General features: G+C 48.9%; 3 protein-coding genes across 5 annotated transcripts in view; 1 reads left to right on the top strand and 2 right to left on the bottom strand.

Moving 5' to 3' along the window:
• LOC122385421 (nostrin-like) overlaps window positions 1-8,697 on the bottom strand; it is an 83,186-nt gene extending 74,489 nt beyond the window's left edge. The window contains exon 1 of the mRNA XM_043373674.1: window positions 7,999-8,697. Within this exon, the coding sequence (XP_043229609.1) occupies window positions 7,999-8,043 (45 nt within the window). The 5' untranslated portion in view covers window positions 8,044-8,697. The remainder of the gene's footprint in view (window positions 1-7,998) is intronic.
• A 5,245-nt stretch (window positions 8,698-13,942) lies between these two features.
• LOC122385419 (methionine-R-sulfoxide reductase B1-like) overlaps window positions 13,943-27,986 on the top strand; it is a 33,370-nt gene continuing 19,326 nt past the window's right edge. Inside the window, exon 1 of the mRNA XM_043373668.1 lies at window positions 13,943-13,974. The gene's annotated coding sequence lies outside the window, so the exon portion shown is untranslated. The remainder of the gene's footprint in view (window positions 13,975-27,986) is intronic.
• Window positions 15,652-21,581, bottom strand: LOC122385420 (co-chaperone protein daf-41-like). Of its 3 annotated transcripts, none has more exons than XM_043373669.1 (6): window positions 21,374-21,578; window positions 17,436-17,622; window positions 17,067-17,258; window positions 16,402-16,590; window positions 15,837-16,002; window positions 15,652-15,801 (listed from the first exon to the last, which is right to left on the bottom strand). In XM_043373669.1, exons 1-4 carry the CDS (start codon window positions 21,385-21,387, stop codon window positions 16,465-16,467), a joined length of 519 nt encoding a protein of 172 aa, XP_043229604.1. In that variant the 5' UTR covers window positions 21,388-21,578; the 3' UTR covers window positions 15,652-15,801; window positions 15,837-16,002; window positions 16,402-16,464. The 3 variants fall into 3 exon arrangements, with proteins under 3 accessions (XP_043229604.1, XP_043229606.1, XP_043229605.1); XM_043373671.1 differs by having other exon boundaries at window positions 21,504-21,526; XM_043373670.1 differs by having other exon boundaries at window positions 15,652-16,002; window positions 21,374-21,581.

The raw sequence follows: 27,986 nt of genomic DNA, 5'->3' as shown, positions 1-27,986 counted from the left end.
GGTGAAGGAACAGAGCTTCTGAGGTTGTGGACATCAAAATAAATCGTTTATCGGCTGAAGCCAGTGTTTTAGCCCAGATGCGATTTGCATATTGTATTTTGTGTTGCCGACCCGATTTTCGACCGCTTCCATGGTTCATGGTGTATTGCTCAAAACCATAAAATGTATCATTCAGGATCTTTTAGCTTGCAAATGCCTGGCAGGCATTTACAGGCTAAAAGATCCTGAATGATACATTTTTATGGCTTTGAGACGTATAGTATAGTAAGTTCTTAGCAGGCATTGCCAGGCATGCTAAGAACTTAACTTACTATACGTTTCATGGGCAAGGCCGGACGCATATACATATAATGATGTTCTGTCAAAAATACCTAAGTATCGCGGCACTCGCCAGTCCAGTCGCAACAAAAAGCATGTTATAACAGATAGCTACTGTTCACCACCCCAACAGTCTTCGTCCCTCCACCGTCCGATCCTTATTCCCTACACCACTGATCATTCACCTTCCGGCGACCCATCCGTCCTAGCTGGGTCAGCACCGGGACCTCCTTAGCCGCACGACCCATCACCGTCACCCGTTACCCGGGGCATTCCAATTTCCAGTCCAATTAGCTTGGTCCCGTTCAGCAGCGTTCAGGCGCTTATGAACGCTGCGACACAGCTCCTACAGCTGACGTGCAGCTCCGACAGAGAAGATATAGCAGAGATACATAGGCCAGTCATTAAGTGCAAACTTCGGTCACAGACAATGCAGGGATAGGTCACAGAGAAGGGATACAAGCACGGTAGCGAGTAAAGGGGCACATGAGGGAGGGCTGGAGGTTAAGGCAAGCATAAGGTATCAGGCATATGTGCATTGCGGTCCGTTGTAGCCACTAGCCTCTGGTTGTAATCAGTGGCGAGAATGAGAGAAATTTCAGGAAGCCCGAAGATGGGCTTTAACTTACGGGACCCCACGTATTTACCAGGCCACTGATCAGTGAGCAGATCACAGACCAAGCGAGGAAAGCCACTGAGGCGATCATGTGACCAATGATCATGCGACCAGTTGTACTGGACCATTGAACACAGTTTGGCTCGGATCACCGGAGATGAAATCGTGTCGCCCGCCAGAGACAGTTTTCACACCGAACGACCGAAACGTGAGACGTTCTCGAGGCAAATGGCAATTGAGACGTGAAACGTTCACGTAGCATGGCAACGAGACGTTTCCATTGTGGACCAGGCGACTGAAAGTTCGCATGATTCCTGAACTGAGAGGCTCTGCTGTGCAGTGTGCATTGAAGCATTAGTTGAACTGTTCATCATTCACGATCACCCTCATCTTTCGAAATCGAGACACTTATTTTTATCGAGATGTCGCGTGAGAGCTTTGACAGAAGTGGAAATGATCGTCCAATTGTCAGTTCGATCGATCATTTCCAGATTATCTCGTTTCCTTCTGTTGGTGTTAACACCTGTTCCAACTGATTTCGACTGTCACTCCAACACAAACATCGAGTTTCTCCAGCCTTTAACACCATTGAATGAGCGGGGAGGTATCAATGGAGTGAAGGAGACCGAACCATTAAGAGTGGCTCGCCGCCCGGTATCCAATGGACTGCAGTACAAAGTTCAAGATATCCAGGTGGCATTCATTCACCCGATTGAATCGAGGACACCACCTGTTGCCAAAGCAAAGCATGTATAAATGGACTGTGGCAGCATAAGGTGGCCCTAGTGACATCTTGGAGTTTGGACCCTTTGCCCTCGACAGGAGACTGTCAATCAGGCTGCTGAAACGCTAAGAGAGGCTCTTCCTGCAGTTCTGCCTGTGCACCCATTATTCAGCCGAGTGCTGAGCTACTTGGATGCTTGAAGAATGAAGCTGCCCTCTATTCGGTAAATACTTTTTATTGGAAATTTATTGAAATTTGATAAGCTACCGATAGATCCGTAAAACGGTAAAATGATAGGCAAAACTAATTATTAATGCGCGTCTATTCGTGATGATGTGGACTGTGGACGTTCCGATCGAGTGTCTCAACACCGTGACCGGCCCTTAGATGCGGTAGCCGGCGAATTGTTTTTCACTCAGTTTCCGCACGAGAGAGAGCCACCTGCACTCGATGCACGCTTCCCCAGTGTCCACCTGTTCGTATCATATGATCACTATGCGGGTTCACTCTCTAGTGGTCAAGCGGGAAGGTGGTGGCGGAAGTCGAGTGTCACTGTGGCTCGACCAGATCCTAATTGGATCCTAGGGCACCAGCAGGGTGCGCTCGGGCGACAATCACCGACTGACCGGTCTGTGAATGACCGATGACCGGTCAGTGACCGGTCAGTGACCGCTGACCGTTGGTCGACTACAGTCAGCTCAGCCTCCCCTATACCCAACCGCAGGACCTGACATCAGACGCACGAGCTAAACCCACAGCCCACGATCACGACGATCAACCACAAATGGGTGCTCTTACAGCCCTCTCTCGCCGGTTGGCGGCTGAATCGGATCCCGCCGCAGGCCCCGCTGCCAGGATGTGGTCGTTCCTCTGGTTCCGGCCGATGAGAGCTGCGAGCGGCAGAGCGCGGAAAGATGTGAAAGTGATGTAGGTCCACCAGTAAAGGCTTGCCGCACCGCATGACACTTTGTTGCCACAACTTTCATTTTTTTCACATTTACACATTTTCACAGTTCACATTTAATGTTAAATGAGATGGAAAGTTTGCTTCAGGAACATGGTGGACATAAAGAGTTCTCGTTTTTTGAACTTCGTCTAGCTGGAACGCCAGAATAAAATACCCGTGTGATTGCGAAGAAGGCGTTTGAATCAGGAACGAGATACATCAGCCTCAAGCCTGGCGATCAGCCGTTGCATGCTGAGAGTCAATCGATGTGAGGTGAAAATGACTTATTCTTCGGATGCTTTAAATTGATGGGGTGCGATAATCAATAGCTTGGGAGAATCTCGCCGGCAGAAATGGAGCCCAAATTGAGCATAAGTTGGATAAGACGATTGCCAATTACCTCCAAAACTTCATCTACTGGTGTCAATAGTTCCATAACAGATTTCCCTGGTAAGGCTAATGGTCCCGTCATGTCAGCCAAACCAGTCATGCGTGTCAAACGGCATTATAACCGACGCAATCTAAAACGACCCAGGGGCAACAGAAGAGACTTCTAGGGCCATTGCCTGTAACAGCCTCACTATACGTTAAAGACGCGGGGCGGTGAGTGTTTGACTCATGCGATGAGCTCGGAAGAAATGTGAATGTAACCTGTCATCTCATTTACAGACATTAGACAACGTTCTCTACAGGTTAAGGATAAAAATATTCAGACGGCGAACTGAAAAGATATTCAGAGGCGCTTTCTCCCTAGAGCGTCATAGGGACAAAAATGAGACGTCAAGAATGCTCTAACCATCTAAGGTTGAAATTGATCTCCAAATCAAGAAACACAAAACAGAGTAACAACATTCTGCATGTACCAAGCCGACATCAGAGCTCGATGAGCCCATCTCAGGTGTAAAAGAAAGTGAAGCCGAGTGCGTTTCACCGTCACTGATCGCTGTCCGTGACTCGACCATTCCCAGAGCTGTCTCCAAGGAATCTCGTGGGAGACCGACCATGGTGTGGGCTATGAAAAGCAGTTCTTTAGAGCTGCGGTCGCGTCGGTTCGCCAAAGGTGTTGACTGTATGTATGCATTGTGCAATGAATGTAGGACGTTTATTATACAGTCAACAGGACACGCCGTTTACATAATTCCTAAAGTATGACAAAGGTAGGCTACTGTTTTGCATGCAGATATTTAGATAACCAAAATACAATGAGGTTGTGAAAACGAATAAATAGTTATGAAGAGAGTCCAATCGCAGCGGCATTTCAAGCGCATTGAACACATGCCGACACGAGCCATGGACAAAGAAAGAAACCAATTTTAGATAGGTATGGGCAATTTTAGACAGAAAGGGCCTCGTTTCATAAAGCGAGTCCGTAGCTTACGGCGTTTTTTTGGTCTTGTATTACAAGTGAATGTGAAGCGTTGACGTTAGTTTGAATCGTTGAATCTATTAATCTAGCAAGCAAGAACAGAAGGGAGAAGGGGAAATAAATCTATCGCTTCACATGCACTTGCAATGCAAAACCAAAAACCGGCGTAAGTTACAGACTCGCTTTATGAAACGAGGCCCCGGTGACTGAAAATTATACGGGGCGTGTTTATAATCGAATGCCTAGTGTTTCAATGTAGCACACCAGCTGTTCGTTTAGTACATCGTAACACTTCAGCTCTGCAAAAAGCCGCTACGCATGGTGACACCGCTATTACCAGTTTGACCAGCCATGGGCTGGGCCGAAATCCAAAGTGAAACTGGACTGGCAACTGCATGGCACTCGGCACCGGCACACATGGCTCCACCGACTCAAGCCCGCCGCCTGCCGCGGTCGGTCATAGAAGACGCTTAGTGATATTCTGAAATTGCATGGGCACACATACCTAAGGGCCGTCGTACTTATGTACCTACATACATGCATATAGGCAATACACGCCAAGCACAGTCAGGGCTTTTTGAGAACTTCCCTTCCCATGGCAAATGACTTCATGGCATCATAATCAACATGAAATTGATATTGTGCAATAAATGTGCATGTCGTTTGACGTAACTATCACTACGAGCCGGAAATACAGCCATGATTTTCTCACAGCCAGGTTGATGACAGACGTGAAATCAGGAATCACGCACGTGAAACGCTAATTCGTGACAGCCGCATTGTATAGATTGCTGAAATCGCGATCGAGTAGCCGGGCAGTTCGAAAACAAATAAGAGACACAAATAAATGAAACGAAAGCAGCTTTGGCTTGTTCAGCGATTTATCAAATACGATGTCACCTATCATCTAGAGGGCGGAAACAAGAGAGCAAATATCTCTCTCACGTCGCACGCTGATGCTCTCCTTTCCATTATATACGTAAATACCATCGCAATAACCGTTCTCCGCTTCCCGCATCCCATGATGTACGGTAGAAACTATCCCGGCATGCATCTCAAGCCTTTCCCTCGGCCGTTACAACCGCTTCCGAACCATTTCTCAGCTCGAGAAAGCTCGCCTCTCCACAAGAACGACCACGGTTAATTTCAAAGAAGATCGGGATCCAAAAACAGACGGATACGTCATCGTCCATTGTCCAATTGAAGGCAGCCATGATCGGTATGAATATAGGCGGCAATCTGTGCATCAGTGTGTGCGGCATGTCAGCGATAACCTGCCGTACCGGCTGGTGAAATACGCCGAAAAACTGGCCCGTGCCGACCAACTCTCTCGGTGGCCAGCGCTGGGGGTAGCTGACCGGTTCGAGGTCGCTGGCTCTAAGCGACTGGCCGGCGTTCTTTGCAAGCATGCAGCCCATGACTGTCCGGCGATGGGCCGACTTCAGACTGAATTGAATTTCTTTAGAGCTGTGTGCGCCGTTTCGTCAGAAAATGCATTCTTCGCTGATGCCTTTTAGTGACTGCCCGGACTGGCATGGTGACAGTATAGGTGACCACAGACCCAAAAACCTGAGTGACCTATAATCGAAGCCCTGCCCCCGATCAAGGGGTAACGTCCTCTGGAACCGTCTATGCCGTGCCGGCTTGGTGCCGGCTCCAGTAGCAACATAAGTGTAATGCAGCAATATAGGCTCCACTCAGATGGGTGCAGCGACGACGACAGCCATGACGGTCGGCGTTGCCACGGCAGCCGGCATCTAGCAATGACACGGACACGAACCCACTGACAGGCATTTTACAATGGCAGGCGAGCCGAACGGCATCAGCAGCGCGACAGTGCTTTACGGTTGTTTTTCCTCACGGATGCTTTGCTTTACAAAGACTCGGCGTTTTATTGTCAGTGTCCCTGCAATTGGTCATTGTAATTAGTAATTAGGGCGTATGTAGGTATTAACATGTATTTGGGGCGATTAGACGGCCTGATTAAACGGTACACCCATAAACAAAGAATGCTTGACTAAACTCCGCTCAGTTTTTGAGCAATAAACAATATACAATCATAAATGGTCTCATGCGAATATGTATTGTAGGTACGCATAACTTGCAGTCATCTAATGACGAACACATGCAATATATGAAGTCATGTTTCTTCCGACAGTCTTCAACTAAAGTCTTAATTGTATCCACGGAAAACAGCTTGTGAAACAAACATATTCCAGCCTCGGACTGCGGTCAACAACAATGGGTCTCCTGCGGGTGGCCAGTGGAACAGAAGTGACCTCTGATGACCTCGTGTGACCGGCCGGGGGAGCCACGAACGGGTACGTGATGGGTGAACTGATGGGAACTGGAGCAGAGGTGCATGGAAGGACAAGGACGGATGGTCGAGAAGGACGAGCACAAATCCCGACGCATGCCTATCTTGTTTGTGGCTGTCGGGTGAAACAAAAAAAAAAAAGAAATAATAATAAATATCGACGCTCGGAGGAGTGGGATTAACTAGTTTTGGAATGTCCAGGCGCATGTACCTATCGATGCACCGCATGATGGGGGACAAGAATTGACGATTGACGCTGAGCAAAGGATATATTGGAAAAAATGGATAACAGTGCCCGTGGCTCAGTTATCGTGACCTAAGATAATGGATGTTTTCTGTAAACACAACCAAAAGTTTACTTGTTCATTTGTATGGAATTTTATACCCAGATAACAATAAATAAATTAAATGCTAATAGATGAGTTCCTAATTGCCACGAACGTTCAGAAGAGAATATATAGAAGCGCTTTCCATTGAAAACAGTGACATCGGCGTCGAAAGACGGCTTGCGCAAATGACGTTACAGGGATTACCTGACCTCAGACTTGATCTGACCTGAGTGCGATCAGGTCAAAGATAAGCTAGGTCAGATATGATAGACGGGAGTCGTCATCCAGGCTCGGGTGCCGAGGTCGTGTGGCGTTGGAGACGGGGCAGTCTGGATGAAATACTGGAGAGAGTGGGAGATCGTGGGAGAGGGTCAGAGGGAGAGACAAGAGAGCGTGTGGGAGGGCGACAAAGGCAGTCGCCAGGTCTGAGCTGTGCGTGACCTTCGACAGTCTCGTTATGGAGAGAAGGAAACGCCTGGGTGACAGGGCATAGGAAATGTGTGGGCGACATGGAGTTTTGATGAGAGGACCTAGGCATGGCCATAACGACAGCCGGCTCCCTAAATAGAAATTATCACGGCCTTTTTATGCGTGTGCTGTGCATAATGCTGACGTTTTATATTTCGAGGCCTAATCGTGTTTTCATGGCCCGGAACCAATACACGAATAACGATGAAAAACAGCTAGATGGCCATGACGGACGTCGGAAACGCCGGAAAACATTCGTAATCGAAAAGGTTGTTGTTTATCAAAAACTTGAAAAGGCCGTGGTAATTCACGATCCGTATAAGCCAATACATAAGACAGCAAGTCCATTGGACATGCGGTGCACAGTCACCTCATCTTATGCTGCCGCGTAGTTCCGTCCATGCCCACGGGCTACCAGACAAGGTCAGCCGCATCTCGAACCGGTCGAACGTACCTAGAGCTCAGAGCTCAGGCGCTCCAACGTCTGATCGCATCAACAGGACGCTCCACTTGGTCCACCTGACCAAGCTCGAGCCCAAATCGCCTCCACAACCCGTGAAAAAACCAGCCAGGTGGGAGCGTTTCGGACACACACGACCGCTCCAGAAGACGTTACAATGACCGGTATGCATGGCTTATCAGAATAATCACCATTGAAATGAGAGAGCCCCGAGCAAAACAAATGCAAAACGCCGGCCGGTTTCAACCCAGTAAACAAATAACAAAAGCAGCGTCCGGCCGCACGGGGGGAGGTCCGACAGACAGGCAAATGCCCGGGTCAGGGTGGGGTGGGCGGTGGGGTGGGGCGACGGGACGAGGGTGGTGGACTCCGCGCGTGCTACATTGTCACAGCCCCCGACACCCCACGCCCATGTTGTGCCGGGGTCGAGCCGGCCTGGATCGGTTCTACTCACCCCAAAACTGTCGGCGAACCGTGTGGGATCGAGGACTTCCGTCATGTCTGCTGCCGTTTGGTAATCCTGAGACCGGTCCGCGATCGGATCCTCCTAAGTGCCAGCTGATGGACACGAGATTCAGATAAATCGACTCCTGTTCTCTGTCAATCACCACTGTTCACTTTGTATCCAATATCCAGTGATCACATTTCCAACTATACTCGCCACAGCACCAACCACACCGTCTCACCACGTATCGTCTCGCCAGCTTCTGATCGCTGCCCCCACTGCCGTCGGAACAGACCCGGCGATCGCGAGGATACAGGACGATCCACACCTCCTAATCGTCTCTCACGCACTCACGCGTCCTCACTGTCGCGCTCGTGATGGTTCGTGACACTCCGTGACGCTTCGTGATTCTGTGTTGGTCTCCGTGACTTCTCGTGACGCCCTGAGGCGTCCTGATACACTCCGTGTCCCGTGAAGTGACGGACCGCTCGTCTCGGCAGAGCCGTCCACACTGTGACACCGACACCAGCCGAGTCTCGATCGTCCAACAGTTGACTCCCACACACTCTCTCACAGTGACTCGCCGAGTCACTTGACTCGCTCGCCGCCGACACTACTCCGTCCCACGCGTTTTAGCTGCGCCGCCCGGGGCCACCCACCACACCGACGAGACAACGCTTTACTGCACGACGGGCCACAGTAAACAGCGGTGACGGCGGTTGGCGGAGAGATGTAGTTCGCGCTCCGGCCGCCGCGTCCAGACGGCGCTAGTGTCTGGTTTACTGACCCACAATCGAGACTGACTGAGAGGCAGACCCGGCTCAGTGTTCGGGAAGTGGCACGAATGCCGGAGAAAGGGCGGATGAGAGGCACGGACGTGCAGACCGCGGTAGGCAGGGTCAACAGCTCGGTGACCCGGCGCCGTCGGTATCGGTGGCGGACGTGACGGAGCACAGGAGGAGACTGGGAGGTGGCGAGAGCTGGACGGGGCGGTACGGCACGCGCCCGCTGGTCTCGGGAATCGGGATCAGGAGCTGATGAACTCATCACGACAGACGACAGCCGCCCAGCAGTTTGGGGCGGCGCAGTTATGTTTGAATAAGATGAAGCAATGTCCTACATAAGGCTATGTAGATTCCAATAAAGAGAAAACGACATAACGCCGTTATAAGCACCGACCGGCAGTGGCGTATCTAGGATTTCTCTCAGGGGGGATCCGCAGTCAAAAGGGCCCTTGACTGACTGGGTTGAAAGGGCCCTTAAGTGGCAAAAGGGCCCTTGAAGCCTGAGTTGAAAGGGCGTTAGCCCGCGCCGCGTAGGGGGGGGGGCGAAACGGCCCCCTGTCCTCTTCCGTAGCTATCTCCTAAATGACTGCAGATATCGCCACCAAACTTTTAGGACCTCTCCGGGCATCCATTTTACACATTGTGACCTTTTTCCAGAGGCTATGATAGGTTGGCCGCAAATACGTCAGAATGACGTCATGTTCTGCCATTTTCGACCCAAAAAAAGGTTTCGCAGGAAGAGCTATCAGGCCTACAGAGCTGTTGAAACATGAAAATGTTCCGATATAAAAAGTGTAGAATTAACAGGCTTAGGTCAAATCTAAGCACAGTTTACAGAAAGAGCGTTAAAAGAGCTTTGTTTGTTTTGTTGGGTTGGATCCAGGCCCTTCGGCTTTCGGTCTGACGAGACCATTTCAGGGCCGGAGGGATGATAGGAATTGAGGGAGACATTGGTCTGGGCGGGCACCTTGGTGACTCACTGGGGCTGAGCCTGTCCAACAGGACAGGCCGACCAGCCTCCCAAGTGCTCACTGCACCCGGTTACGAGTGTGCTTCCTTAGGAGCTGCAGTGCGCTCCAATGGGAGCCGCCCGCATGGAATAAAGTTGCCCGCCCAGGTCCAGTCCGGATCAGGGGTTGCAGCATGGAGGAGAAGGATTTGAATGTCCTGAGGATGGAAACGGCGAAAGGGGTGTTAAAAGAGCTATTAACTACGCTTTTCCCCGGTACTGTAGCTCTATTCATTTCCGAATCATGCGGTGGTTTGTTGAAAATTGTCGAAATTGGACCTGAAAATTGTCGAAATTTAACCTTGGATGACCTATGTGAACTGAATTTTGAACTGATCTAAAAAGTGACAGGCGTAATTTCGTCATTATTGTTTGCTTGCGTCCCTTCGAACACTGCCTTAGGCGTGTTGGTACGTGGCTCAGAAGCCGAGTTATAGATGCAGGGGTGCGGAGCCGAAGCTGGAGCCGGAGGAGCCGCCGGTGCCGGCATATTTTGCCTGGAGCCGGAGCCGGAGCCGTGAAACAATATAGCCCGGAGCCGGAGCCGGAGCGGCAAAAAAAGGCGGCGACTCCGGCTGTTTTTTTTTTTGCTTTTTTAAGAGGAAAACATTATTGACCTAGTTCGGTTTCACAGTACCTACAAGGCACTAGGCAGTAAAATATGTGGTATTCAAAATAGCCTTGTTATGCAAATACAGAAGCAACGTGAACCAATCATTCATCTTTTCTTTTACACCCGTATGTATTTGTATAAAGGATGAACTGAGAACTGGAGTCGAAGCCGGAGCCGGAGCCGGAGCCGAAACCGATTTTTTTTTCTCCGGAGCCGGAGCAGGAGCCGTCTGAAATTTCCACGCCTCCGCATCCCTGGTTAGAAGGACCCTGGCCGGCCGGGGGGGGGGGGGCGTGGGTGCCACCACATCGTTTTTTTTTTTGCGACAGCTCGGAACACGTCGGCAGGCAACAGAGAGCCAAAACTGGGCATAGCTACCTGACCTTTGATGCAAACCGGGCCTTGTGACGCCCGCATTTTCACGGAGGGCCTCTGGTCGTCTGTTACCCTCAGAGGGACCCTCTGATGGCCTCTGAAGACCATCACTGGCCTCAAAGGGTCCTCTAGTGGCCTCCATGGACCTTCTGGGTACCTGAAAGGTCCCACTGTTTTCTCTCCAGGGGCCCTTTTTACCTCAAAAGGTTCTCTTTTACTTCAAATGACCGTATGTTGGTCTAATACATGAGGTCCCTAGTGGCCTAAAATAGCCCTCATATCATCTAAGGTGACCCCCTGTTTGCCTTAGAAAAGAGGTCCCTCCGGGTGCCTGAGAGGCCCTGTTTGTGTCCCAAAGGGTCCTTTGCTGGCCTCATAAGGCCCCTAGTTGACCTAAAAAGTCCTCTGATTGTCCAAGGGCCCTCTGTTCGCCTCAGAGGGCCAGCTTTTTCCTCAGAGAGCCTGATGACCTCATAGAGCCCATAGTGGCCTGACATAGCCTTCATATCACCTCAGAGGGCCCTCTGTTGTAAGGCTCAAGTGGCCTTCTCAGAGGGCTCCGACTGCCCTGTGACTGACAATTGTCCACTCTTATCCCTCTTTTGGGTGACCTTTCCCCCCTCTGACACCCAAGCCAAAATACGATTTTGGGACACTGACTCCGAGGGCCAGTTGATTTTCAGAGGGCCCTCTTTGAGGTGGATGTTAGGGCCCTCTGTTCGCCTCAGAGGGCCCTCTGGTGGATTTAGACTTCAGAGGACCCTATTTTGGCATCAGAGGGCGCCTCTCTGTGGCATCAGAGGGCCCTCGGAGGCCTCAAATGGCCCTATTTCATCTCAGAGAGCTGTCTTTGACCTCAGAGGGATCTTTTTTACTTCTTTGTGGTGTCTAAGGGGGCCCTCTGGCTTTTGTTCGCCTCAATGAGCCTTAAGGGGTCCTCCGATGACTTCCAAGGACCCTCTTTGATCTCAGAGGGCCTGATGACCTCATAGGGCTCATGGTGGTCTGACATAGCCTCATATCACCTCAGAAGGCCCTCCAGTGGCCTCAGAGGGCACTTTGTCACCTTTGAAGGTCCTCCATTCGCCTTAGAGGGCCCTCTTTGATCTCTTTGATCTCTTCGATCTCAGAGGGCCCTTTGTTCACCTCAGAGGGCCCTTTGGTGACCTCCAGGGACCATCTTTGATCTAAGAGGGCCGTCTGGTGGCCTCATAGGGTACCTTGTGGCCTGACATTGACCCTCGTACCTCAGAGGGCCTTCTGTTCGTCTTAAGGGGCCCTCTGCTGGTCTTAGAGGGCCCTTTGTGTGCCTGGGAGGCCCCCCTGAGTACCTGAGAGGGCCCTCTGTGTACCTGAGAGGGCCCTCTGTTTGCCTGCGAGGGCCCTCTGTTTGCCTGCGAGGGCCCTCTGTGTGCCTGAGAGGGCCCTATGTGTGCCTGAGAGGGCCCTCTGTGTACCTGAGACGGCCCTCTGTTTGCCTGAAAGGACCCTCTGTGTGTCTCAGAGAACCCTCTGTGTGCCTGAGAGAGCCCTATGTGTGCCTGAGAGGGCACTCTGTGTGCCTGAGAGGCCCTATGTGTGCCTGAGAGGGCCCTCTGTGAGCCTGAGAGGGCCCTCTGTGTGCCTGAAAGGGCCCTCTGTGTACCTGAGAGGGCCCTCTGTGTGCCTGAGAGGGCCCTATGTGTGCCTGAGATGGCCCTCTGTGAGCCTGAGAGGGCCCTCTGTGTGCCTGAAAGGGCCCTCTGTGTACCTGAAAGGGCCCTCTGTTTGCCTGAGAGGGCCCTCTGTGTGTCTAAGAGGACCCTCTGTGTACCTGAGAGCGCCCTCTATGTGCCTGAAAGGGCCCTCTGTGTACCTGAGAGGGCCCTCTGTTTGCCTGAGAGGGCCCTCTGTGTGCCTGAGAAGGCCCTATGTGTGCCTGAGAGGGCCCTCTGTGAGCCCTAGAGGGCCCTCTGTGTGCCTGAGAGGACCCTCTGTGTGCCTGAGAGGGCCCTCTGTGAGCCTGAGAGGGCCCTCTGTGTGCCTGAGAGGGACCTCTATGTACCTGAGAGGGCCCTCTGTGTGCCTGAGAGGGCCCTCTGTGTGCCTGAGAGGGCCCTTTGTGTGCCTGAGAGGGCCCTCTGTGTGCCTGGAAGGGCCCTCTGTGATTCTCAGAGGACCGTCTGTGTGCCTGAGAGGGCCCTTTGTGTGTCTCAGAGGGCCTTTGTGTGCCTGAGAGGGCCCCCTGTGTGCCTGAGAGGGCCCTCTGTGTGCCTGAAAGGGCCCTCTGTGTACCTGAGAGGGCCCTCTGTATACTTCACAAGGTCCATCATTGGCCTAAATGTGTCCTCTAATAATCCTCAAAGGGTCCCTAAAAGAGTTCTACAATACTTTTTCTTTTAGCGAATAAAATGGGAAGTGGTCAAAAGGGCCCTTGAAGTCATTTCAATTTTTTCCGTGTTATAAAAAACTTTTTTCTAGGCTCCAGGGGGGATCCTAGGACCCCCAGGATCCCCCCTTGGATACGCCACTGCCGACCGGGAAGATATAAAAGAAATACTGTCAATGCTTTCCGCCAAAAAAAAAAAAAAAAATCACAAACCACACACGTTCCAGAGCGACTGTAGACCTCTGTCCCCGTCTCCCCGGTGTACAAATTCGGTAACGGTACTGTAAATACCCACAGAGTGACTGGGTGTGGTGAATCACCCGCACGTTCAGCTCTGCCCGTGATCCGGGCGCCAATGGCGCCGTCTTGGCTGCCGCGCCGCTCAAATAGATTAGGATCTGACCTATTAATGAGTGCGCTGCTATCATGGATGTGAGCTCAGCTTGAGCTTGACCGGTAAAGCTCTAGCGAGAGCTTTGCCAGTCAAAGACCTGACGCACGGTAGTGCTAAAATACTCCCGAGTCACAGTTTCACCCACAGGCTACATCCTGCCCTACATCCACAGTAAGCCAAGGCTAGCATGTGGGAGCCAGGCGTGTCTGGTCATGGTGTGATGATTGTCACTTGCCAAGTTCGAAACCCTTCGACTTGTTCTCTGATATGGAATGGAACGGCCCTCGGATTGGGATGAGCGAACCGTTTCATTAAACGGTCAGTATAAGACAGGAACGGACGAATCGGGGACAAGGGTACCGACGGTACGGTACCGTACCGTAACGTGTAGACCGGTGGTGATCTGGAAACAAGCAGCAGCTGCTCGACTCTGCAAGACCGGTACGTTATGTGCCTGGGATCTGGAGCGACGCCCTCTACTGACCACACAAACCATCAGCTGACTCTGCACTCTGCAGTCTGCATGGGTACGGCTTCGAGTAATACCCGACGATATACTTACATACAATGACCTCACATAAAACAAATATGTCCATCTGTAGATGGGCCAATTATGCATAGATCATGAGCTCCACCGAACATCAACTGAAATGGTGATGGCTCGACGGGAGCGTCTCACAATACACGGCAGTGACTGGGGCGATTGGGCGCACAACGGTATCAAGCCAATCATGTCGATTGTCGAATGTGATTTATTTTTACCCACATTTGGACCAAGTGACTCAGTGACTGTGAATGACACACGCAAATTTCACATATATCGAGGGAGGCAGTGATCGTCCAGATGCACGGTCATACGAGGAAATAGAGGTGCTGTTTCATTCATTCAGTTGTTTTCATTCATTCGCTGGCCTTTTGTCGATTTCTTCAGTCATGTGCCGGTTTACTCTTCGTTCAATCATTTATTTCTTTATATGTAGTTGATTCATTCATGACTTCTTTGTTTGCCATTCATGACTTCTTTATGTGTAGTCATTTGTTTGGTCCTAGTTCAGTTATCGGTACCCAACTAATCTAAAGAACTTCCTCAGGTATTTTCTAGCGGATATACGAGTCGAAACACAAGTATAATCATTAATAATACCGGCGACACAAGACACCCTAAATGCTCGAACAGTTATGTTGTAACTAGAGACGACGAAGATGCCCCAGCCCCCAAGTGTACCAGTGTCTCCTTTGTATCAAAGTGATGGCGAGTTCCTTCCGGGTGTGGTAATTTCCGCTCTGTAATGATGGCACAGGAAAATGGCCCACTCATCCAGGGAACAGCATCGCATCGACATAGGCTGCGACGTCATAGGATTGGTCCTGTTGCGACAGCAGGATATAAATGATGTAATCGCGACCAACGCTCGTAGATTCAAGTGTTCCTACTCTGGCTGATAGCTATTTACCTGTCAAAGTGCAATCATGATGTGAGCTAGTGGGGAGACGGGCTATGGATAGCGTCATTGCGCGCTGTGTGCGAGTCATGACGGGCCGCTTGGTAGAAGTTCATTCTGACATTTCCAATATAACGAAACAGGTACAGCCCTCTGCAAATTGCGTGGTAGGTATTCTTTTTTTTTGACAAAACCGAGAATAACGCGGATACTATGCTATCGGTCACTCGGAAATCATAACAGCAAGACGCGGGAGACTCCGCACCTTGGATTGGCATTACCATCGTACTCATTTTCCATCCAATTTGGCAACAAAATCCAAAAGTTTAAATTTGCCCCAAAAACAAACTTTTGCATTTTGTTGCCACACAATGCATCTTCTTTGTTTAGTGATAGACCCAATCGAAGGAGTGGAGCATGGCGCCTCTACTTGCAGTGAGTTCCGACCGACTGATAACATAATCTTTGAGTTATTACCGGTTTTGTCGAAAAAAAGAATACCTACCACGCAGTCTGCTGATGGCTGTACCTCGCATTACGATGCATATTCAAGGATCTCACGACTTTACGATGACGATACACGCATATACTTATGTCACTATCGTGCGGTGACATATTCTTACAATCACTACATCTCATCATCCGACAAACCCTCATCGAAAGTCAACACAAATCGTCGTCATGAAGCACGATGTATTCAAATAAAAAAGAGTGCATACGAGACCGACGGCGGCGTCCCACCCTGAGGTACCCGGCGGGCGGTACGACGCGCGCCTGGGGACACATATCACGGGGGCGGCCCGCGGTACGGCGCGGTACGACACGGTACGGCACGGCGCGGTACGACACGGTACGGCACGGCGCGGTACGGCGGTACGACAGGGCTACGGCTCTGTCGGAGTGACTGGGTGTCCGACTGAAGTGACGGACAAGACGACGGCGCCCGGTGCCGGTCGGCAGCTACTGAGTTGTCCCGACCCTAATGCCGGGACACAGCTAGAACCGGCACCGCTACAACACAATGGTCCTGCGAGCGGAGAGCGGCGTCAAGAGCCATCTAGCGGTCGGAGAGGTACTAACAGTTCCTGGTGCTGCCGCTAGACGGAATAGCGGGTGGCAAATAACTTCACACCGGAACAAACAGCAATAACAGAAAATGGCCCAAAGCTCATAGGTTATAATGACTTTTAAATGAGAGGGCAAGCAGAAAACTGAACAAAACCCATGTTTTAAGAACGGCAAATCGGAAACAATTTATTCAAATCCAACTATTCACGGAAAATTCCAAACACCGGAAACGTGTGAAGAATAGTTGCAAAAGCACCTTCCAATCGAAATGAAATCAAAGCTCAGGCCTACGCCACCAAGACCGAGTTGAGCCCCTACCCTGCCGCAGGCGAGCCATCCTTCTGAGTTACGTACGTACCGTGCCGCCGGCCGCCGCCGGGCCGGAACACACGCGGTCAGAGGGCGGTCACAGCGGGTGGGGTCATTCCTCGAGGTCGGGCAGTTTCTCCTCGTCAGACTCGTCATCTGATTCGCTCAGGTCGTCCATGTTGGGCTTGCTGCCGTCGCCGGCGCCGCCGCCACCCAGACCACCCATCTGCTTCATCATCTGATTAGAAACGGAGGGAGATGAGTGGGGAGGTCAGTGCACAGTCGGGTTAGGTATCACTGGAACGAAAGGAAAGGGGAAACGATTGGTGCGCGGTAAATGCTATCGTCGCGATTCAATCGGCAGGTATGATATATACGAACAATAATCACACAGACAGTACCAGAAAAAAGAAAAAAGTAAAGCAAAAGTCAGACAGAATTTAGATACATCTCTATCAATGGAAATCATATAAAGAATACATGGCACTGCCAAACCTAAACTATCGTTTTTTTTTTCAAATTCGTTCGCGCGAACGCGAAAGTCGAAGACTAGCACTTGTCCGAACTCCAGTGCGACCATCAAATTGTACCAAGCACGATAATGTGTCCGGCCCAGGAGGAGTTCGAGTTGCTCAACGGACCCATTCTCAAGGAGAATAAGGCATATTATCTACAATCTCTAACGGGCCCTGCGCGACCAGCCAGTAGACTTACCGCCTCCAGGTTCATGTCGCTGCCGGCGTTCTCGTCATCATCCGAGTCGTCTTCGTCTTTCCACTTGCCAAAGTCCACCTTGAGCCAATGCACCTTGGCGCTGTCTTTGAGCAGGCGAGGCCAGTACGGACCCTCGGTTTTCTTCATTAGCACCAGCTGGATGTTCCGGTCAGAAATCTGCTGCTTCGAGTCCTGCCACGAGAGAGAAACAGAGTTAAATGCCATGTCAACACAGCATTGATCACACTATGGAAAACTGTCATCTGTGAGGAAATTAGATATGATAAATATGGTGCGTTATTATCATCTGATGAGCACTTAGTAAATTCACGTGGTTGAAAATTGTGCTAAAATATTGCAAGCTCTTACCTCCGCATTCACTGATCCATACAATTCCAGGTCTGCCTCATATGTCTTCTTGTCTGAGCCACCTGTGCCCTTGAAGTATAACCGGTTCTCTTCCACCTTGATCTCAGGCTTTGTGACATCCTCAACATTGATTGTGAGGAAAATGAGATTGCTCCTCTGGGCCCAGGATATTGAAGGGTGCATGACTCTGCAACAAGAGACATTGCAATATGTCACCATGGTGCACATCTTGCATAAACCAGCCTGGCACCATCAATTGGTTGAAGTGATCACTTCAACCAATTGATGTAATCTCACGTGAGATTACAAGCACATGGCTACTCTAACTCTTATAAATAATATAAAAATGTGACTAAATAGGAGGAATATAGGCACATGCACTAGGTAACAAGTACCAACTAGGACTAAATAGTCAGCATCATCTTATGCAGTTTCAATACATAAGTACCTATGAGTCAATGTCTCTGAAAAAGCAGCAGCTACTCCCAGATCCCAGCATATATCAGTAGCTACATCTGATAAAAACAATAATTATTGCTTCCCATTAAAGGGACCCTCCCACCTTCAAAAAAGTTAATGAATTGGCATGAAAGTGATGTCGCTCGGTTCAGAAAGAGCAAAAACGAATATCTACCAAATGTCATCGAAAAATATTCACCGGTTTTCAAGATATTAGACTTTTACTTTTTGGGATCTCCGCTGTTCCTAGCGACTTTATTTGAAAGTGCGGCATTTGTTGCGCGCAAAGCAGCATATACCACCGCGTGCTACAAAACGTTTTAGTCAAACATTTAAAAATCGTTAGATATCTGCGATGACGTCACACATTCAGAGGGGTATACCTATGCATTAGCCCCTCTGAATCAAAATGCTGCAATTTTGAAATTCAATATTTCCGATTTAAGGCATTTCTCGATGTTGTGAGTGCCGAAACCGGTAATTGTGAACCAGGGACCCCATTTTGGCTATCTCAACTCAAATCTAATGTTAAGGTGGGAGGGTCCCTTTAACATTCTATATCACCAGACAAAGGCATCTTTGTCTTCCTCAAAACACTTTCAGATTTTTTTTTTTTTACATGAGAGCTACATGACCATTCAAGCATAAATATAAAAGTTTTTTAGGATATTTGACATAATTATAACCCTCTACAAGACAGATCTACCATAAAACGCTGTTTTTCAGATTACTCATTGCACCCATGGGCCATGGCCTATATAAATCATAAAAATTTGTTTTTGTATTAGAATTTGCATTTATGAAAATATAATTTGTATTTGGCTTGGGTGTCAGAGGTGAAATTCCTATTGAAAAGGGGGATGAGAGTGGAAAATTGCCAGTTAGATAAGGCCCAAAAAGAGAGGAATAAGGATCAGTAGCATTAATTTCTATAAAAGTGTGGTAAAACTTAGGATATAAAATGATTTTTTTATAAATTTAGTCCGAACCTTTTGATGGGAAGGATTCACAAGGACAGAGCCACCGCTAAGCAAAGCTTGTTGCGATGACCCTGCCCTCTACCCTCCGATCGCGCAATTCCGATTCTATGGCAGAATTTCGAGTCCAAAGTTTAACGTGCGCACAAAGCCGCGCACGGCCGGTCCCCTCGCTGACTTCGCCTGGCTACGGCGGCACGGCCTGCCACCAACCGCAACCATACCTGTCAGGAGGCCCATAAATGTCGAGCGCCCGTCGCGCTTCGAACCCGGACTGTCATAACCGGGAACGCGTGCTCTCACCACGCGGAGTCCAACGCTCTAACCAACTGAGCTACGGGACCGGCTGTGAAAATGACCAGCCATGCAAATGCTTTTCTTTGTAAAATTGAGAGTGGAAAATTGTCCTTCGAAGTTAGAGATGACAGCACAAAAGGATTTTTATTTGGATATCATTTCCCATCCAAATCAATGTATTATGTGACACTCAATTTTCCCCATCATTGGCAGACCACTATTCTGTCACTTGACAGCTTTGATTCAGACTGGAGCAGCTGCAATTTGCACACATGGCGGCGGCGCATAAGCATCAAAATGGCACTGGCTGTCCACTGTGTTATCTAATTGTTTGAAATACAGTTGGTATAATTGTGATAACTTGAAAATAATCGCTCATTTCCGTATTTGGTTTGTGATGGTTACCATGTTATTTAGCATGGAATAATAGGTAGATTCTGATTTAAAATATGCGTTTTGATATATAAAGGTCAATTTACCCATTACTCGCAAGTCGCAACATGTCAGTATGTATTCTTCTGGTCTGATGCAAAGATGAAATGTTGTCCACGTTGCCATGCCTAGCAGTCTGGACTCTGAAGTGCTACCTGTTGTCTGTCTGCAAAGCTAATACCGCGATTTCTTAAGCTTAACTAGTAATAAAGCAAGGCAGCATGACAAATCAGTAGGCGGAACTATGGTCAAGCGTACCCATTTTCGGGAACGCATTTTCGTTCCCATGTTTGGGAACGATAAACCCAAATATGGGAACGCCATGTAGGCATTATTTAAAACAAGAAAAAGAACTGTTAAATGACGTCCAAAAAATATAAAACGATCGTGAACCGCCTGATAGTTGTCTCAATATTGTTGGGAAAGAGTTTGATATTGTAAGGCCCATCGTAGTTTCAAATCGTTCCCCTATTTCTAAAGCAGTCCATCACCCGGGCCGCGAGCCCAAATTTGGGAACGCTGTCGTACACTGGCGCTGCAAGCGTTCCTTATTATGGGAACGGCGTACCCAAAATTGGGAACGATTTCACCGACGCCTTTCAGGGGCTCTTTTCATTAACAAGCATCACGTCCAACGCCGCAAATTATTGTTAACGCAACAATCATCAGATGACCTTTCCGGCAAGACCGTTGCATGTTTCGCCCGGTCTTCTGCGCTTTTATTCCCGTCGATCTCGCAGCGGGCACGCCCCCCTCTGCAGGATTACGTAATCCACAACGCTCAGCGATGTTCAACAAGGTCTTCCATACCTATATCCACCGTCCGCGCCGAGGGTGGAGACATGTCAAGCACCTGTCTGCTAATCACCGAGAGTTGACGAGCACAAGAAGTATCCAAAAATGGGAACGCTGAATATGTTACACCCTCAAAACACCTAGTCCCAATGAAAATCTAGTTTTTTCCTTTCTTAATGAGTGTAAGTGGCAAAAGGCCTGGTAGGATGGGCACGACGTATGATCGAAATCAGCATAAAAATTATAAATAAGCCACACAGAGCGACCTATATCAGAGAAATTCCCCCAACCGATCATGCTTAGAAACGCCGAAGACAAAAACCACGCTCATGACACTGCTTATAAAACAACGCTAAACAGCTAGCATCCAAATAAAATATGTCTTTCAGGGCTGATAAAATACAGCTGAATGATTTTAAACCACTGAAACTGAGTTTACAACAGTAGTTCGGTAAAATCACTGACGTTCCACGCGGTCGATCGCCACGACACCAAATGTCAACAATATTACCTCGGGACTGTCCGCGTGTTCGCTTGCATATGTCATCATCTGGTGTCGCTAGAATGAAACTTCATAACCAGGCGAAAATTATTATACTTGACCTCAAAATGTAAAAAATGCTTCATTTTCCTTAAACTTGCATGTTAAATGTCGTATAACCCATATTTCCACCATTCTGTCATTTTTAAAAAATCATTAAAAATATCATTCCACGGTCAATTTCCTTGTTCCACGGTCAGATTAAAGATAACTTTATGGAGATTTAGTAGATACTTAAATCAGCGTGCACTTTTTTGAGACGTGATGCACTTTTGAGTTTTAGTGGGCGAACGGCCGAAAAATTGCCTTCCGTTCTCATAAATGGGAACGCCCGTTCCCATATTTGGGAACTCCGTTCCCAAAAATGGGAACGTTCCTATATTTGGGTACTCATGACCATAGTTCCGCCTACTGAAATATTTTTACAATCTTCTTACCCAGCGTTTGACATTTTCGGCCACTTCTAAGCAACAAGGAAGAGTTTTCTTAGCTTCGAGCAAGGCTATATAAACCGCTTCGAGACAATGCTCTAATAGATTAAATCACTTCCAAATTAACCCCACTTGCCAGGGCCGCGCTAAATTGAAATGCTTCTAAACTCTCTCCTCGGGGAACGCTGCTGTGCAATACGCAACGTCTGTCAAACTAGCAGCGAGCAGCGAGCAGCGAGTCCAGCAGCGAGAAACGGGCCATCCCGATTTAGCTGAAATTTGGCTCACAGAGCCTTCTCAGCACGCTGATTCCGAAAATCATGGTCTCTAGGGTGGAAATATTGACCGTTCTCGAGATAGAACCCTCTAAAGTTCTTACCATCCATGACCGGGCCATCCCGATTTGGCTAAAAATTGGCTCACAGAGCCTTCTCAGCACGCTGATTCCGAAAATCATGGTCTCTAGGGTAGAAATATTGACCATTCTCGAGATAGAACCCTCTAAAGTTCCTACCATCCATGACCGGGCCATCCCGATTTGGCTGAAAATTGGCTCACAGAGCCTTCTCAGCACGCTGATTCCGAAAATCATGGTCTCTAGGGTGGAAATATTGACCGTTCTCGAGATAGAACCCTCTAAAGTTCTTACCACCCATTACCGGGCCATCCCGATTTGGCTGAAAATTGGCTCACAGAGCCTTCTCAGCACGCTGATTCCGAAAATCATGGTCTCTAGGGTGGAAATATTGACTGTTCTCGAGATAGAACCCTCGCAGCGAGTCCAGCAGCGAGAAACGGGCCATCCCGATTTAGCTGAAATTTGGCTCACAGAGCCTTCTCAGCACGCTGATTCCGAAAATCATGGTCTCTAAGGTGGAAATATTGACCGTTCTCGAGATAGAACCCTCTAAAGTTCTTACCACCCATGACCGGGCCATCCCGATTTGGCTGAAAATTGGCTCACAGAGCCTTCTCAGCACGCTGATTCCGAAAATCATGGTCTCTAGGGTGGAAATATTGACCGTTCTCGAGATATAACCCTCTAAAGTTCTTACCACCCATGACCGGGCCATCCCGATTTGGCTGAAAATTGGCTCACAGAGCCTTCTCAGCACGCTGATTCCGAAAATCATGGTCTCTAAGGTGGAAATATTGACCGTTCTCGAGATAGAACCCTCTAAAGTTCTTACCAGCCATGACCGGGCCATCCCGATTTGGCTGAAAATTGGCTCACAGAGCCTTCTCAGCACGCTGATTCCGAAAATCATGGTCTGTAGGGTGGAAATATTGACCGTTCTCGAGATAGAACCCTCTAAAGTTCTTACCATCCATGACCGGGCCATCCCGATTTGGCTGAAAATTGGCTCACAGAGCCTTCTCAGCACGCTGATTCCGAAAATCATGGTCTCTAGGGTGGAAATATTGACCGTTCTCGAGATAGAACCCTCTAAAGTTCTTACCATCCATGACTGGGCCATCCCGATTTGGCTGAAAATTGGCTCACAGAGCTTCTCAGCACGCTGATTCCGAAAATCATGGTCTCTAGGGTGGAAATATCGATAGGCGTTATCACAAGTGTATTCGCGGCCATTGGGGCGACGTAAGAAAAGAAGAAACCAACTGGCCCCAAGAACTTTAAATTATCAGTTAGCATGCACCTTTTCCTTGATGTGTAGAGAATTTACCATTATTTATTACAGAAAATTGCATTTAAAATCTTCCATTTATGCTTTTTTCATCGTTTGCACAATATCTTCTTTTACTCAGCCAGAAACAATAATTAGAAATAGTTCCCGCATCATCAAGAACAATAGAGAAGGCTCGAAGTGAATAAAATGATTTAAACGGTGTTGTAATCTATTGAAGGCACTTCTAAAATTGCCTGTAGAAATATTGAAGGCAAAAGTTCAACTTTTTCACAAGACGGATGTCTATAAACCTATTTAACTTGTGACAACTCAGCCGGTATTTCGTCGCCTACAGCCCAGCTTTCCCTAGTGACCGATAGAGGCGCTGCTATCGATGTCCGCCCGTGCCGCCTAACGTTGACCGTTCTCGAGATAACACCCTCGCAGCGAGTCCAGCAGCGAGAAACGGGCCATCCCGATTTAGCTGAAATTTGGCTCACGGAGCCTTCTCAGCACGCTGATTCCGAAAATCATGGTCTCTAGGGTGGAAATATTGACCGTTCTCGAGATAGAACCCTCTAAAGTTCTTACCACCCATGACCGGGCCATCCCGATTTAGCTAAAAATTGGCTCACAGAGCCTTCTCAGCACGCTGATTCCGAAAATCATGGTCTCTTGGGTGGAAATATTGACCGTTCTCGAGATAGAACCCTCGCAGCGAGTCCAGCAGCGAGAAACGGGCCATCCTGATTTAGCTGAAATTTGGCTCACAGAGCCTTCTCAGCACGCTGATTCCGAAAATGATGGTCTCTAGGGTGGAAATCTTGACCGTTCTCGAGATAGAACCCTCTAAAGTTCTTATCACCCATGACCGGGCCATCCCGATTTGGCTGAAAATTGGCTCACAGAGCCTTCTCAGCACGCTGATTCCGAAATCATGGTCTCTAGGGTGGAAATATTGACCGTTCTCGAGATAGAACCCTCGCGGCGAGTCCAGCAGCGAGAAACGGGCCATCCCGATTTAGCTGAAATTTGGCTCACAGAGCCTTCTCAGCACGCTGATTCCGAAAATCATGGTCTCTAGGGTGGAAATATTGACCGTTCTCGAGATAGAACCCTCTAAAGTTCTTACCATCCATGACCGGGCCATCCCGATTTGGCTGAAAACTGGCTCACAGAGCCTTCTCAGCACGCTGATTCCGAAAATCATGGTCTCTAGGGTGGAAATATTGACCATTCTCGAGATAGAACCCTCTAAAGTTCCTACCATCCATGACCGGGCCATCCCGATTTGGCTGAAAATTGGCTCACAGAGCCTTCTCAGCACGCTGATTCCGAAAATCATGGTCTCTAGGGTGGAAATATTGACCATTCTCGAGATAGAACCCTCTAAAGTTCTTACCACCCATGACCGGGCCATCCCGATTTGGCTGAAAATTGGCTCACAGAGCCTTCTCAGCACGCTGATTCCGAAAATCATGGTCTCTTGGGTGGAAATATTGACCGTTCTCGAGATAGAACCCTCGCAGCGAGTCCAGCAGCGAGAAACGGGCCATCCCGATTTAGCTGAAATTTGGCTCACAGAGCCTTCTCAGCACGCTGATTCCGAAAATCATGGTCTCTAGGGTGGAAATATTGACCGTTCTCGAGAAAGAACCCTCTAAAGTTCTTACCATCCATGACCGGGCCATCCCGATTTGGCTGAAAATTGGCTCACAGAGCCTTCTCAGCACGCTGATTCCGAAAATCATGGTCTCTAGGGTGGAAATATTGACCGTTCTCGAGATAGAACCCTCTAAAGTTCTTACCACCCATTACCGGGCCATCCCGATTTGGCTGAAAATTGGCTCACAGAGCCTTCTCAACACGCTAATTCCGAAAATCATGGTCTCTAGGGTGGAAATATTGACTGTTCTCGAGATAGAACCCTCGCAGCGAGTCCAGCAGCGAGAAACGGGCCATCCCGATTTAGCTGAAATTTGGCTCACAGAGCCTTCTCAGCACGCTGATTCCGAAAATCATGGTCTCTAGGGTGGAAATATTGACCGTTCTCGAGATAGCACCCTCTAAAGTTCTTACCACCCATGACCGGGCCATCCCGATTTGGCTGAAAATTGGCTCACAGAGCCTTCTCAGCACGCTGATTCCGAAAATCATGGTCTCTAGGGTGGAAATATTGACCGTTCTCGAGATAGAACCCTCTAAAGTTCTTACCACCCATGACCGGGCCATCCCGATTTGGCTGAAAATTGGCTCACAGAGCCTTCTCAGCACGTTGATTCCGAAAATCATGGTCTCTAGGGTGGAAATATTGACCGTTCTCGAGATAGAACCCTCTAAAGTTCTTACCAGCCATGACCGGGCCATCCCGATTTGGCTGAAAATTGGCTCACAGAGCCTTCTCAGCACGCTGATTCCGAAAATCATGGTCTCTAGGGTGGAAATATTGACCGTTCTCGAGATAGAACCCTCTAAAGTTCTTACCATCCATGACCGGGCCATCCCGATTTGGCTGAAAATTGGCTCACAGAGCCTTCTCAGCACGCTGATTCCGAAAATCATGTTTCTAGGGTGGAAATATTGACCGTTCTCGAGATAGAACCCTCGCAGCGAGTCCAGCAGCGAGAAACGGGCCATCCCGATTTAGCTGAAATTTGGCTCACAGAGCCTTCTCAGCACGCTGATTCCGAAAATCATGGTCTCTAGGGTGGAAATATTGACCGTTCTCGAGATAGAACCCTCTAAAATTCTTACCATCCATGACCGGGCCATCCCGATTTGGCTGAAAATTGGCTCACAGAGCCTTCTCAGCACGCTGATTCCGAAAATCATGGTTTCTAGGGTGGAAATATTGACCGTTCTCGAGATAGAACCTCTAAAGTTCTTACCACCCATTACCGGGCCATCCCGATTTGGCTGAAAATTGGCTCACAGAGCCTTCTCAGCACGCTGATTTCGAAAATAATGGTCTCTAGGGTGGAAATATTGACTGTTCTCGAGATAGAACCCTCGCAGCGAATCCAGCAGCGAGAAACGGGCCATCCCGATTTAGCTGAAATTTGGCTCACAGAGCCTTCTCAGCACGCTGATTCCGAAAATCATGGTCTCTAAGGTGGAAATATTGACTGTTCTCGAGATAGAACCCTCTAAAGTTCTTACCACCCATGACCGGGCCATCCCGATTTGGCTGAAAATTGGCTCACAGAGCCTTCTTAGCACGCTGATTCCGAAAATCATGGTCTCTAGGGTGGAAATATTGACCGTTCTCGAGATAGAACCCTCTAAAGTTCTTACCATCCATGACCGGGCCATCCCGATTTGGCTGAAAATTGGCTCACAGAGCCTTCTCAGCACGCTGATTCCGAAAATCATGGTCTCTAGGGTGGAAATATTGACCATTCTCGAGATAGAACCCTCTAAAGTTCCTACCATCCATGACCGGGCCATCCCGATTTGGCTGAAAATTGGCTCACAGAGCCTTCTCAGCACGCTGATTCCGAAAATCATGGTCCCTAGGGTGGAAATATTGACCATTCTCGAGATAGAACCCTCTAAAGTTCTTACCACCCATGACCGGGCCATCCCGATTTGGCTGAAAATTGGCTCACAGAGCCTTCTCAGCACGCTGATTCCGAAAATCATGGTCTCTTGGGTGGAAATATTGACTGTTCTCGAGATAGAACCCTCGCAGCGAGTCCAGCAGCGAGAAACGGGCCATCCCGATTTAGCTGAAATTTGGCTCACGGAGCCTTCTCAGCACGCTGATTCCGAAAATCATGGTCTCTAGGGTGGAAATATTGACCGTTCTCGAGATAGAACCCTCTTAAGTTCTTACCACCCATGACCGGGCCATCCCGATTTGGCTAAAAATTGGCTCACAGAGCCTTCTCAGCACGCTGATTCCGAAAATCATGGTCTCTTGGGTGGAAATATTGACCGTTCTCGAGATAGAACCCTCGCAGCGAGTCCAGCTGCGAGAAACGGGCCATCCTGATTTAGCTGAAATTTGGCTCACAGAGCCTTCTCAGCACGCTGATTCCGAAAATGATGGTCTCTAGGGTGGAAATCTTGACCGTTCTCGAGATAGAACCCTCTAAAGTTCTTATCACCCATGACCGGGCCATCCCGATTTGGCTGAAAATTGGCTCACAGAGCCTTCTCAGCACGCTGATTCCGAAAATCATGGTCTCTAGGGTAGAAATATTGACTGTTCTCGAGATAGAACCCTCGCGGCGAGTCCAGCAGCGAGAAACGGGCCATCCCGATTTAGCTGAAATTTGGCTCACAGAGCCTTCTCAGCACGCTGATTCCGAAAATCATGGTCTCTAGGGTGGAAATATTGACCGTTCTCGAGATAGAACCCTCTAAAGTTCTTACCATCCATGACCGGGCCATCCCGATTTGGCTGAAAATTGGCTCACAGAGCCTTCTCAGCACGCTGATTCCGAAAATCATGGTCTGTAGGGTGGAAATATTGACCGTTCTCGAGATAGAACCCTCGCAGCGAGTCCAGCAGCGAGAAACGGGCCATCCTGATTTAGCTGAAATTTGGCTCACAGAGCCTTCTCAGCACGCTGATTCCGAAAATGATGGTCTCTAGGGTGGAAATCTTGACCGTTCTCGAGATAGAACCCTCTAAAGTTCTTATCACCCATGACCGGGCCATCCCGATTTGGCTGAAAATTGGCTCACAGAGCCTTCTCAGCACGCTGATTCCGAAAATCATGGTCTCTAGGGTGGAAATATTGACTGTTCTCGAGATAGAACCCTCGCGGCGAGTCCAGCAGCGAGAAACGGGCCATCCCGATTTAGCTGAAATTTGGCTCACAGAGCCTTCTCAGCACGCTGATTCCGAAAATCATGGTCTCTAGGGTGGAAATATTGACCGTTCTCGAGATAGAACCCTCTAAAGTTCTTACCATCCATGACCGGGCCATCCCGATTTGGCTGAAAATTGGCTCACAGAGCCTTCTCAGCACGCTGATTCCGAA

Source organism: Amphibalanus amphitrite, unplaced genomic scaffold, assembly GCF_019059575.1.
Source record: "Amphibalanus amphitrite isolate SeventyFive unplaced genomic scaffold, NRLGWU_Aamphi_draft 000219F_arrow, whole genome shotgun sequence".
Lineage (NCBI taxonomy): Eukaryota > Metazoa > Arthropoda > Thecostraca > Balanomorpha > Balanidae > Amphibalanus > Amphibalanus amphitrite.
Note: the sequence above shows the minus strand (reverse complement) of the source record. Positions and strands in the feature narration are given on the sequence as shown.